The 13,803-nt window shown below is 46.8% G+C and overlaps 2 protein-coding genes across 2 annotated transcripts in view; one reads left to right on the forward strand and one right to left on the reverse strand.

Annotated features, from left to right (window-relative positions):
* Window positions 1–13,803, forward strand: part of LOC309395842 (uncharacterized protein) — a 196,386-nt gene that overhangs the window by 124,048 nt on the left and 58,535 nt on the right. The window lies entirely within an intron of this gene.
* The window catches only part of LOC309395779 (killer cell lectin-like receptor subfamily B member 1B allele C), a gene marked incomplete at its 5' end in the record, with an annotated part of 28,317 nt that overhangs the window by 5,981 nt on the left and 8,533 nt on the right, over window positions 1–13,803 (reverse strand). The window contains 2 exons of the mRNA XM_081960312.1: window positions 1,291–1,383; window positions 9,913–10,151. Of these exons, the coding sequence (XP_081816438.1) occupies window positions 1,291–1,383; window positions 9,913–10,151 (332 nt within the window). The remainder of the gene's footprint in view (window positions 1–1,290; window positions 1,384–9,912; window positions 10,152–13,803) is intronic.

Here is a 13,803-nt window from a genome sequence, read left to right on the forward strand (position 1 = left end):
CAGGGTTGACAACCATCAGTTAGTTAATGAAGCACAAATTTGCCTGGGGAATACAGCTAGTCCTTGACTCTAGTGGACCATGGGCAGCACTCCCAAGCTCCGTTTTCACTGCCAGAGGGTTGCAGGAGGTGATCGCAACCGAAAACGGAGCTTGGGAGCCCATTTTTGCTGGCAGAGCACTTGGGCCACCTGTTATGGCCTGCCAGTGGCCACCAGAACTGTCTGTAGATTCAGACAGTGAGGAGGTTGGGGAGGAACATGGGCCAGTCCTGGAGTCTGGGGAAGACTCTGACGAGGGCTCTGTATTGGAGGCAGAGTTTCCTGACGATCAACTATGATGTGCGATTTATATTATCTAGAAATCAGGATTTCCTGCTTTCCTGCAATCTAAATCGTGTGGCACAGCAGCTTCCCCCCTCTCCCCCTGGCTGTTCGCTTACCTTTGCAGGCGCGCTCTGTGCATGCACGGAAGATTCTCTACGCACATGTGCGCGCTCACATTGCTACCGAACCAGTAGCAAAGGTAAGTGGATTTCACCCCTGCTTAATTCCCTCTGCATCCCAGAGGAGGCAGAAACGGAGACGGAATGTCCTGCCTTTTCCATATAAACGAAGAGGTCTGCTAACTTTTCACCATCTTATTACCCTCTGCAACTTTTAGTTCCTTGTTCCCAAAGATCTGTAGGCTCCTTAACCAGTATCAAGGATGCAGCCGTAGAGGTGGTCAACGGCATTACGTATCCGGTTGTTAAATTGGCAGGATCCCACCACTGAACGTATGTTCTCTGAATTGTAAGCTGTCCAGAGTTATTTACTGAGATAGGCAGCTATAGTAATCGAACAAACAGATAAATAACCCTGGTTCTCCGCCAGGCCAATCTGAGGGGGTATTCAGCTGGTTCTGACCAGTTCTGGAGAACTAGTAGCGAAAATTTTAAGTAGTTCGGAGAACCGGCAAATGCCACCTCTGGCTGGCCCTGCCCCCATCTATTCTCTGTCTCCCGAGTCCCAGCTGATCGGGAGGGAATGGGGATTTTATAGTATCCTTCCCCTGCCATCCCACCAAGCCACGCTCACCAAGCCCCACCACACCACGGCCACAGAACCGGTAGTAACATTTTTTTTTGAATCCCAGCACTGGGCCAATGCAATCTCTTTCATCAACTTGGCTGCTGTCATTCCCCAGGGGAAAAAAAAAGGGGGGGGGTTTGAAAGGAATGCAAAAAAAACAACCCCCACTAAAAATAAAAGCCTCACGTAACTGGCAATATTAGAGTTTGGATAACTTACGGATGACGTATCCAAAAACAAAACCAAGAACCAAAGCAGCAATGGCAGCAATAGAAGACCACACGGAAGGTTTTCTGCAGTTCGCCATATTATCTAAAGAAAAAAGAAATTAAATCTTAAACCAACAAAGCCACGTTAGGTTAAGAGAAGGCTGACCGGAAGATAAGAAGGTTCAACTCACACTGCTGGATTGAAGTACTCTGTTTCCCCGAAAATAAGACCTTCCCGGATAATAAGCCCAATCGGGCTTTTGAGCGCATGCACTAATATAAGCCCTCCGCCAAAAATAAGTCCTCCCCGAAAATATTTAAACGCATGCGCAGTTGGTCCTGGCCGTTTCCTGGGGGGGGGAAAGGGGGGGAACATGTCCCACGCTCCCCACATGCACCTGACCTTGCGGAGGCTGCTCCCGCAAACCCTAGCTACCGTGCTCCTTCTCTTAGTGGCGGCTGCAAACAGAACGCCAGGCCCAACGACGTGAGGGCTGGCAAGAGTGTGCCAGAAACAGAGACAGAACTTCCGGCCCTCTCTGGATCAGCTGATCTGCGGGCCAAGGTTAAGGAGCCTCCTGCACCTCAAAAATAATAAGACCTCTCCGAACATAAGGCCAAGCGCTTATTTTGGGGGTCAAAAGAATCTATTTGATAGATAGATTTTAGATAGATAGATAGATGATAGATAGATAGATAGATGATAGATAGATAGATAGATAGATAGATAGATAGATAGATAGATAGATATAGATTTTAGATAAATAGTTAGATAGATAGATTTTAGATAGATAGAAAGATATAGATTTTAGATAGATAGTTAGATAGATTTTAGATAGATAGATTAGATAGATAGATAGATAGATAGATAGATAGATAGATAGATAGATAGATGATAGATAGATTTTAGACAGATAGATAAATAGATAGATTTTAGATAGATAAATAGATATAGATTTTAGATAGATAGATAGATAGATTTTAGATAGATAGATAGATAGATTTTAGATAGATAGATAGATAGATAGATAGATAGATATAGATTTTAGATAAATAGTTAGATAGATAGATTTTTGATAGATAGATTTTAGATAGATAAATAGATAGATAGATAGATAATTTTAGATAGATAAATAAATAGATAGATAGATTTTAGATAGATAGAAAGATAGATTTTAGATAGATAGTTAGATAGATTTTAGATAAGATAGATAGATAGATGATAGATAGATAGATTTTAGACAGATAGATAAATAGATAGATTTTAGATAGATAAATAGATATAGATTTTTGATAGATAGATAGATAGATAGATAGATAGATAGATAGATAGATAGATTTTAGATAGATAGATAGATAGATAGATAGATAGATAGATGATAGATAGATAGATAGATAGATATAGATTTTAGATAAATAGTTAGATAGATAGATTTTTGATAGATAGATTTTAGATAGATAAATAGATAGATAAATAGATAGATAGATAGATTTTAGATAGATAGAAAGATAGATTTTAGATAGATAGTTAGATAGATTTTAGATAAGATAGATAGATAGATGATAGATAGATAGATTTTAGACAGATAGATAAATAGATATAGATTTTTGATAGATAGATAGATTTTAGATAGATAGATAGATAGATAGATAGATAGATAGATAGATAGATAGATAGATGATATAGATTTTAGATAAATAGTTAGATAGATTTTTGATAGATAGATTTTAGATAGATAAATAGATAGATAAATAGATAGATAGATAGATTTTAGATAGATAAATAAATAGATGGATAGATTTTAGATAGAAAGATATAGATTTTAGATAGATAGTTAGATAGATTTTAGATAGATAGATAGATAGATAGATAGATAGATAGATAGATAGATAGATGATAGATAGATTTTTAGACAGATAGATAAATAGATAGATTTTAGATAGATAAATAGATATAGATTTTTGATAGATAGATAGATAGATTTTAGATGATAGATAGATAGATAGATAGATAGATAGATAGATAGATAGATATAGATTTTAGATAAATAGTTAGATAGATAGATTTTTGATAGATTTTAGATAGATAAATAGATAGATAAATAGATAGATAGATTTTAGATAGATAGATTTTAGATAGATAGATAGATAGATAGATAGATAGATAGATAGATAGATAGATAGATATAGATTTTAGATAGATAGATTTTAGACAGATAGATAAATAGATAGATTTTAGATAGATAGATAGATAGATAGATAGATAGATAGATAGATAGATAGATGGTAGATAGATAGATAGATTTTAGATAGATAGATATAGATTTTAGATAGATAGATAGATTTTGGATATATATATGTTTTCTGAGGTTTTTGCGGGTGTTTTTATGTATGTCTTTGGTTGTTCGGGTTTTCTCCCGCGTAGAATTGGAAGTATCTTCACGACGTTTCGATGAAGTCTCATTCATCATAACCTTCAGGCTGCTGCTTCCGGCTTGGTGCTTCTGGCTTGGTGCTTCCAGGAGCAATGTGAGATCTCAGCCGGTTCCTCCTTTTAACTGCCAGTGGGGGTTTGTGCTGATTGGGTGGGAGCTTGGCTGCATTCTGATTGGGTGGAGGTGTATTCTGATTGGTAGGGGGCTTGGCTGACTACCAAACCAAATTAACCAACCTACTCCAAGACTCCACTTACAAACCCCTAAGCACGGATCCCACCGCCTACTTAGAAAAAACCACCAGATCCAAAATAAAAGCCTCCCCCATCAGCGAAGAGATCCAGCAAAGAATCATTCCCAGAGAAAAATCATCCAGATGCCCTAAGCTCTATGGTCTCCCGAAGATCCACAAAGAAGGAACCCCACTCAGACCCATAGTCAGCTCCATAGGCTCACCTCTACAAAACCTAGCCAAATTTCTCGCCAAACAACTACAGCCCTATGCAGAATCCATCACCTCACACGTAAAAAACTCATTCCAGTTCACAGAGATCATAAAGAAACAAAACTTACAGCCCAGCGACCTACTCGTAAGCTTCGATGTTGTATCACTCTTCACCCGTTCCAATCAAAGAAGCCTTGACAGCTATCCAAAACAGATACAACCCCCCCAAACATATCCTAGATCTGACCAACCACTGCCTATCCAACACATACTTCATCTATAACGGACAAAAATACAAACAAATAGAAGGAGCACCCATGGGATCACCCCTCTCACCTGTCATTGCTAACCTCTACATGGAACACTTTGAAACCCAAGCTCTAGAAAAATCCGATCACAAACCCAAACTCTGGCTCAGATACGTAGACGACACCTTCATAATCTGGCCACACGGGAAAGATAAACTGGACAACTTCCTCACACACCTCAACAGCCTACACCCCAAAATACAGTTCACCATGGAAACAGAAGCCAATAACCAACTCCCCTTCCTGGATGTCTTAGTCTATAAGAAATCCGATGGATCCCTAGGACACACCATCTACCAGAAGAAAACACACACAAACCGCTATTTGCACGCACTCTCACACCACCACCCAGCACAGATCAACTCTGTAGCCAAGACACTCATCTCCAGAACAAAACGCTTAGCTGACGAACAACACCTCAAAACCGAACTACACACTCTCACCAACGTACTAACATCCAACGGATTCCAAAGAAACAATATCACTAACCTAATCCAAAAAGAAAACCCCACTAAAATCCAAGACAGTGAACAAGAAAACGGCAAAGCCCTCCTCCCATACATAAAAGGCACCACAGACAGAATCAGCAAGATCCTCCACAAACACAACATCAAGACAGCATTCTACACAAACCGAAAAATATCCACCATCCTGAGAAACCCCAAAGACAAAATAGAAAATCAAGGAGTATATGAAATCCCATGCCCCACCTGCCCCACCACATACATCGGACAAACCAACAGAAGAATAAAGGCACGCATTGAAGAACACAAAAACTCAGTCAGAAAGGAGGAACCAACTTCTTCCCTGGTCCAACACCTCAAAGCCACAGGACATGATATAGACTTTAAAAAGACCAGAACTATTGCCAAAATTGAACACTTTAACAACAGAATAATCAGAGAAGCTATTGAGATAGAAAAACGACCACACAGCATGAATAAACGAGATGATACCTCCCGCCTACCAGCCATTTGGAAACCCGCCCTCATTGACAAACAAGTCCCTAACACTAAGAATGATACCAGACCCACACTCACGAAAACCACACAGGATGTCACTATCACACATCCACGCAAAAAGCAAGCCCAAACCCACACCGATAATGACCACAAACCAGAAGCCCGACCACAAACCAGAAGCCAGACCACAGCTGCATTATTAGCCACTTTAAACCCCTCCAATCCATACATGAAACAAACTGATGCCCACCACGGAGATGTGGCACGACCACAAACGCGAAGCCAAACAACAGCAACGCAGCTCACCAGCTCAAATCCCTCTGCAACTCAGACTAACACAAGCACAACCAGGCCCCCACCCAAACAGAACACGCCCCCATCCAATCAGAGCACAGCCAAACTCCCATCCAATCAGAGCACAGCCAAGCCCCCTACCAATCAGAATACACCTCCACCCAATCAGAATGCAGCCAAGCTCCCACCCAATCAGCACAAACCCCCACTGGCAGTTAAAAGGAGGAACCGGCTGAGATCTCACATTGCTCCTGGAAGCACCAAGCCAGAAACACCAAGCCGGAAGCAGCAGCCTGAAGATGATGAATGAGACTTCATCGAAACGTCGTGAAGATACTTCCAATTCTACGCGGGAGAAAACCCGAACAACCAAAGACATACATACATACATACATACATACATACATACATACATACATACATATATATATATATATATTTGTGTTACAACCCCTGGTATGCCTAAATATGGGAGGAAGGTCACACTCCCTCTTTCTGTCCCTTGGCTTCATCACAGAAGACCATGCAGGCAGAAAACCATATTTTTTATTTTTAATGTTGCCTTTTTTATATTTGTGTTGTATTTGTACTGATAAATAAATAAAGGGAGACTAGGATAGATCTATTTCGAGCTAATTAGCTCTCAATGGCTCAACTGATAAGGAAGAGAACCCGTGGCTTAGTGGTTAAGACTCCTGCCTAAGATATATACAGCCTGGGTTCTAATCCCAGTAAGGGTATGGCTAGCTGATGAGAGCTAATTAGCTCGAAATAGATCTATCCTAGTCTCCCTTTATTTATTTATCAGTAAAAATACAACACAAATATATATATATATATATATATATATAGATAGATAGATGATAGATAGATAGATAGATAGATAGATAGATAGATATAGATATAGATAGATAGATAGATACCGTATTTTTCGGAACATAAGAAAAACCTTTTTGCCTCAAAAAAGAGGCTGAAAATCTGGATGCGTCTTATACATCGAATACAGCATTTTTTTGCCTACTGAAGTCCTGCCCCTTCACCAAAATGGCTATGCAGAGCCTGTAGGAGGCTTTCAGAGAGCTCCTGGGGGCTGGGGAGGGCAGAAATGTGCGAAAAATGGCCCGTTTCTTGCCCCCCCAGCTCCCAGCAGCACTCTATAAGCCTCCATGAGGCTATGCATGCAATTTTGTTGACAAAAAAACGGGCCTGTTTTCACAAAAAATGGGCCGTTTTATGCTCGTTTTTGCCCCCCCCCCGGAGCACTCTGCAAGGCCCCCCAAGGCTATTCATGCCTTTTAAAAAAAGAAACGGGCCCATTTTTGCAAAAAACGGGCCATTTTTGTGAGATTTGCAGAGTGTATTGTTAGGGACCCCCCCCCTCACAGTCTGTTTCTGTGTGCTCCCCTCTGGGAGGAGGTTTCAAAATATTACATGTACATCTCGTCATGTACATGTATACATCTGAACCAGACTGTGTTGCTTCTATCATACATCTTATATGTGGGCATATGCATAATTTTGTATTATGTATTTTGTCATGTTTATATAGCCGTGATGGCAAACCTATGGCACGCGTGCCAGAAGTGGCACGCAGAGCCATTTCTCCTGGCACGCGGAGCCATCACCAGTTCCTCTTCTGGGTACTGGCGCAGCAGCCAGCTGGTCTTCAGGTGCATTGGCATGCCAGAAAGCAAAAGTGGAGACGCCCGGTGCGCATGCGCACGCCAGGAAAGTGATCTTTTTGTTTCCAGGGTGCACATGCGCGTCAGCCATTTAGTGATCTAGTGATCCCCCTCCTTGCCCTACAGGTCGCCCTACAGGTTGCGATGAGATTGAGGAACTGGAGATGTCCTTCTCCTCGTCTACCAGACTTTCTGGTGCCCTGGGGGTAGTGCCACCTGGGGCTGCGCTCGTGGCTGCTGGAAGGCCGCTGTCATACATTGCTGGAAGGCCCGCACCATTAGGTCCTGAAAGTTAGGCACCCCTGGGGGGGTTGCTGGCTGGGCGCCATGCCCACCTATGCAGGAGGGGAACCCAGAGGTGGAATTCCCGTAGACAGGGCTGAACCCAGTGAGGCTGTATGTGGGGGGGAATGCCACCCCTGAACTAGACCCCAAGAGACCTGATGTATCAATTGGGATCCTTGCTTGCAATGGGGGTTCCTCCCCTGTGGCTCCTCTGGAGGTAGGGGCTCCAGGGCCCTTCCCCTTCTGCCCCAGGCCTGGGGTGGACTTGTGCTCACTTGCCTTCTTGTAGAGCTGCTCCAGCCTATTGTGCCTCCGTGTTTCATACTTGGAGGCTTTGGCAGGCTTGTGACCACCCTCTTCCAGCTCTGCCCTGGGGGAAAGGTGCCTTCTCTTTTCCTTAGCCTTTCCTCCCCACCCCCCCGGGCAGCCCTTGGGATGGTCACTAACCCTGGCTGTTCCTCTGTGCTTCTGGCGGGGCTCCTGTCCATCGCTGCAGGTGCTGGACTCCTGCCGGTCTCTTCCTGGTTGCAGGGAGCCACCATCTTGGACCACGTGGTCCCTGCCAGCTTCAAAATGGGGCCTGTGCCAGCAGAGGAAAAGGCGCGCTTTTAAAAAGTTTTTCTGTAGTGGTTTGTGCTCCACGGAGCTGCCGCGCGCCTCCCCCGCCGCTCTCTTTGCTCCCCTCTGCCTCTCTCTGGTGCTAGGGGATTCGCTCTGCCCGTGGACTCTCTCCGATGAGGTGAGCCACAAGGGCGATGGCGTGGGCGCTCCGCGGCGTTTGGGAAGCCACGGTTCGCTGCTCAACCCGGTGGGGAGCAGCGGAGCGCTCCAGCGCCTAGCAGGGCTTCCAGCGGCGGGCTCACCTCCTGGGCGGGGATCCTGCGCTGTCTTCTTCTGACGATCGCGCTCCCCGGCGTTTGGACGCTCTGTGGATCCCACGCGGCAGGGCTTGCCTATGGAAGGCTTGCTCCCTGTGTTCCTGCTTGCCCGGCTGAAATCCTTTTCTGAGTGATACTTGTCTCACTCAGATGCCTGGGCAGCTTGCCGCCCCCAAGAGGGCTTTTGGCAATCTTTTTCTCTTCCACTCTGGGAGCTGTTCAGCCCACTGGCGGTGATTCTTCTTTCCTTCTTCTATTCAAATTTCTTCAATCTTCCTGGAGCTCCAGGTTGGCAAACCATCCAGTTGAGGACTGAGTCGATAACTGGGCGGTGCCTGGTGGGCCAGGGGCGTGTCACAAGAGCTTAGCTGACTCAGTCCAATCAGCTGGAGGATAAGGTCAACCCATCCTGGATATTCCTCCCCCCTCACTATGGAGAACTTTGTTATTAAATATTATGGATGTTTAGCTAGAATAGGACATACATATTCAGTGTTATTGGAGGATTTTAGAAATAGTAGATGAAATGCCAGTATGCGGTTATGTATGAAATCTTGGTATATTTTATGATGAAGGACGCTTAAATAATTGTAGTCAAATGAAAATGGAGATATGATGATGGTACCATGTATAAATATCTGAGTTAAAATACTTGAATTAATATGAATTATGTTTACTGACTGTGGAAGAGATGCACGAAAGCCTTTTGTAACCAAATGAAACACTTTCTACAGTATGTAAAGAAGGATGTTTGTTTTGAAAATAAAAAATAAAAAACTTTACTAAAAAAAACGAAGAAAGAAACAAAACAAATAAAGAAACAAATAAACAAATCCCATTCCATTTCCCATTCATTCCATCCCATTGATAAAAAAGCGATCTACTCTGGTTTTTCAACTACTGTAGCCGAAGTCGGCCTGGGTGTGAAAGCCAGCATCCCTTCCGTGGGATAAACCCGTGACAGGCCTCTCTTTGAAGGGAGGCAATAAAAGTCCTTCCTATCCTGTCCTCCTCCTGCTGTCTAAGGAGTTGCGTGGGCGTCAGCGGATCTCAACCTGGCAATTCAGCCGCCCTTCCCTCACCCAAAGTCACCCAGAAGTGAAGATGAAAAGTCCATTGAAACTAAAAGGCAGCCGCCGGCCATGTTCCTCGTATTGGACTAGATGACCTCTAAGGTCCCTTCCAACTCTGTAAACGGCTTGAGCGGGACTCAACCTGGCAATTCAGCCGCCCTTCCCTCACCCAAAGTCACCCAGAAGGAAAGTTCGAATGAAAGTTGAAAGTCAAGCGCCGCCGGCCATGTTCCTCCCCGCCACCTCCGCCCTTCTCCAGCCGGCTCTTACTTCGGAGGCGTGAGAGGCAGGAGCGGGAAGCCCTCGGGAGTCCGGGGCAGAGGTTCCAGGCAGAGCCGGCACCAAAGGATTCGGGAGCTGGATCCGCTGGGGACAGAATCCGGAGATGCGAGACGGACCGCACTGGAGCTTGGAAAGCGTCGAAAAGCAGAGTGGAAGCCCGCAGGGCGGGAGGAGGCGGGGCGCAAGCCCGCGGGGGATTCCCCTGGGGTGACTCGGCTGATGGGCTTCTAAGCCGGCATGGGTCAAACCAAGTTCAGAGAGCCTCAAGGAGCCCCGAGTTGTTGTTTTTGTTGTTTCTTCTTCTTCTTCTTCTTCTTCTTCTTCTTCTTCTTCTTCTTCTTCTTCTTCTTCTTCTTCTTCTTCTTCTTCTTCTTCTTCTTCTTCTTCTTCTTCTTCTTCTTCTTCTTCTTCTTCTTCTTCTTCCTCCCCCTCCCCTCCCCCTCCCCTCCCCCTCCCCTTCCCCTTCCTCTTCTTCCCCTTCCCCTTCCCCTTCCCCTTCCCCTTCCCCTTCCCCTTCCCCTTCCCCTTCTTCTTCTTCTTCTTCTTCTTCTTCTTCTTCTTCTTCTTCTTCTTCTTCTTCCCCTTCCTCTCCTCCCTCTTCTTCTACAATACAATACAATAGCAGAGTTGGAAGGGACCTTGGAGGTCTTCTAGTCCAACCCCTTGCCTAGGCAGGAAACCCTATACCATTTCAGATAGATGGCTATCCAACATCTTAAAGACTTCCAGTGTTGGGGCATTCACAACTTCTGGAGGCAACTTCTGTTCCACTGATTAATTGTTCTAACTGTCAGGAAGTTTCTCCTTATTTCTAGGTTGCTTCTGTCCTTGGATTAGTTTCCACCCATTGCTTCTTGTTCTGCCCTCAGGTGCCTTGGAGAATAGTTTGACTCCCTCTTCTTTGTGGCAACCCCTTCTACTCCTCCTCCTTCTCTTTTATTCTTCCTCTTCCTCCTCTTCTCCCCCTTCTTCTCTTCTTCTTCCTCCTTTTCCTCTTCTTCTCCTCCTCTTCTCCTCTTCTTCGCCTTCCCCTCCTCCCTCTTCTTCTTCTTCTCTTCATTTTCCTCTTCCTCTTCTTCCCCTTCCCCTCCTCCTCCTCCTGTTCTCCTCCTCCTCCACCTACTTCTACTACTTTTCAACCTCCCCCCCTCCTCTTCCTTTTCCTCCTCCCCACAAACCCCCTCCCTTCTAGCACTGATGAGGTTACCTAGTTGGGTCATGAAACATCGGCAAGGAAAGAAACAAGCTCAGAATGTACCAAGAACCACACATTCCTATCCTCCTCCTCCTCCCTCCTCCTCCCTCCTCTTCTATCAATGATGATGTTACTTAGTTGGGTCATGAAACGTCTGCAAGGAAACAAGCAAGTTCAGAGAACACCAAGGACCCTACAGTCTTCCTCCTCCGCTTCCTCCTCCTTTCATTTCATTTTCATTTCATTTTATTGGATTTGTCAACCGCTCCCTCTCCCCAAGGGGACTCAGGGCGGTGTACAGACAGAATAAAAAACATTATATACAACAATTACAAAACCCCATAAAAACAATTAAACACAAGTCTGTACAATAGTGCAAAAATTAATTAGTGATTAAAACCAAATTAAAATACCCCAAAATTTAAAATAACCGGCCAGGAGAGTCGAGGGATTAGATCATGATTGTGATTGGGCCAGGCCAGCCAATTGGAACAGGTGGGTCTTGAGTTTCTTACGGAAGGAGCGGAGATCAGTAGTGATTCTAATGTCAGGGGGGAGGTCGTTCCAGAGGGTCGGGCCCATCACAGAGAAGGCCCTACTCCTGGGCGTCGCCTGCTGGCATTGTTTGGCGGATGGCACCCGGAGGAGTCCCTCTCTGTGAGAGCGAATTGGTCGCAGGGATGTATGGGGTAGGATGCGATCCCGCAAATAACTAGGTCCTGAGCCATGGAGCGCTTTAAAGGTGAGAATCAACACCTTGAAACGCACCCGAAAAGCCACAGGTAGCCAGTGCAGCTTGCGCAGGAGAGGTGTTACATGGGAGTACCTAGTACTCCCCATAATTGCCCGCGCGGCCGCATTCTGGACCAGCTGTAGCCTTCGGGTGCATCTCAAGGGGAGCCCCATGTAGAGAGCATTGCAGTAATCCAGACGGGACGTCACCAGGGCATGAGTGACTGTGCGAAGGGCGTCCCGGTCCAGTAGGGGGCGCAATTGGCGCACCAGGCGAACCTGGTGGAACGCCCCCCTAGCCACGGCCGTCACGTGGTCGTCCAGTGACAGCCGCGTGTCTAGGAGGACGCCCAAATTGCGCGCCCAGTCCACGGGGGGGAGTTGCTCACCCCCAATGGCCAGAGATGGAACCCACTGGCTGAACCGGGGCGCCGGTAACCACAGCCACTCCGTCTTGGAAGGGTTGAGCTTGAGTCTGTTGTCGCCCATCCAGACCCGTACGGCCTCCAGGCACCGGGACATCACCTCGACGGCTTCGTTGGGGTGGTTCGGGGTGGAGATGTATAACTGAGTATCATCAGCATACAGATGATACTCAACCCCGAAACCTCGAATGATCTCGCCCAGCGGCTTGATGTATGTGTTGAACAGGAAAGGTGAGAGGACCAAACCCTGTGGCACCCCACAAGTGAGTGGCCTCAGGGTCGACTTCTGCTCCCCTGCTAACACACATTGTGTCCGTCCGGAGAGGTAGGAGGAGAACCACCGCAGCACGGTGCCCCTCACCCCCAGTCCCTCCAGCCGACGCAACAGGATACCATGGTCAATGGTATCGAAAGCCGCTGAGAGATCTAATAGGACTAGGATGGAGGAACAACCCCCATCCTTAGCCCTCCAGAGATCATCCACCAACGCGACCAAAGCCGTCTCCGTGCTGTGACCGGGCCGGAAACCGGACTGGCGCGGGTCTAGATAGTCAATTTCCTCCAGGTGACGAGGGAACTGTTGCGCCACCACACTCTCTACAACCTTCGCTAGGAAGGGAAGGTTGGAGACGGGACGATAATTGGCAAGCTCTGATGGGTCCCGGGAAGGCTTCTTAAGTAGGGGCCTCACCACCGCCTCTTTCAAGACAGCTGGCAAGGACCCCTCACTCAATGAAGCGTTCACTTGGCCCAGGAGCCAGCCTCGTGTAACTTCCCAGGCTGCCAGTATAAGCCAGGAGGGACACGGGTCCAGTAAACATGTGGTGGCCCTCAGTCGCCCGCGTAACCTGTCCATATCCTCGGCGACAACAGAGTCAAACTCCTCCCAGAATGGTCCCTCAAGACTCGCCTCCGACGTCACCCCTGGATCACTGAGGGAGACCCATTCGCTCTGGATTTGAGCGATTTTATCCTGCAGATATTCCCCAAATTCCTCTGCTCTACCCTGTAGAGGGGCTTCCCGCGGCCTCTGTGAAAGGAGGGAGCGGGTCACCCGAAACAGGGCGGCAGGGCGGTTTTCTGCGGACGCAATAAGAGTGGCACAGTATTGACGTTTGGCCACCCTTAATGCCACAAGGTAAGTCCGTAAGTGGGCTCTTACCTGTGTTCGGTCAGATTCAGAGCGTGAGGATCTCCATCTGCTCTCTAGGCGTCTCTTGTGGCGCTTCATCACCCTTAGCTCCTCAGTAAACCAAGGCGCCAGGGTGGTTCGCTGCCACCGGAGAGGCCACAAAGGCGCAACCTGGTCCAAGGCCCCGGCCGCCGCATTATCCCATGCGGCCACCAGGTCCTTTATCCGGGAGCGGGTCAGGGCTACAGGAAATGGTCCAAGCTCCATCTGGAACCTATCTGGTTCCATCAGTCGCCTGGGGCGGAACCATCTAGGACCTTCTGGTTCCGCCTCCCCGCGATGGGGGGTAGCGCCTGGGAAGTCGAGCCGGAGAAGCGAGTGATCTGACCATGACA

Source organism: Natrix helvetica (assembly GCF_964273705.1).
Source record: "Natrix helvetica genome assembly, chromosome: 7".
In the NCBI taxonomy this organism is placed as follows: Eukaryota; Metazoa; Chordata; class Lepidosauria; order Squamata; family Natricidae; genus Natrix; species Natrix helvetica.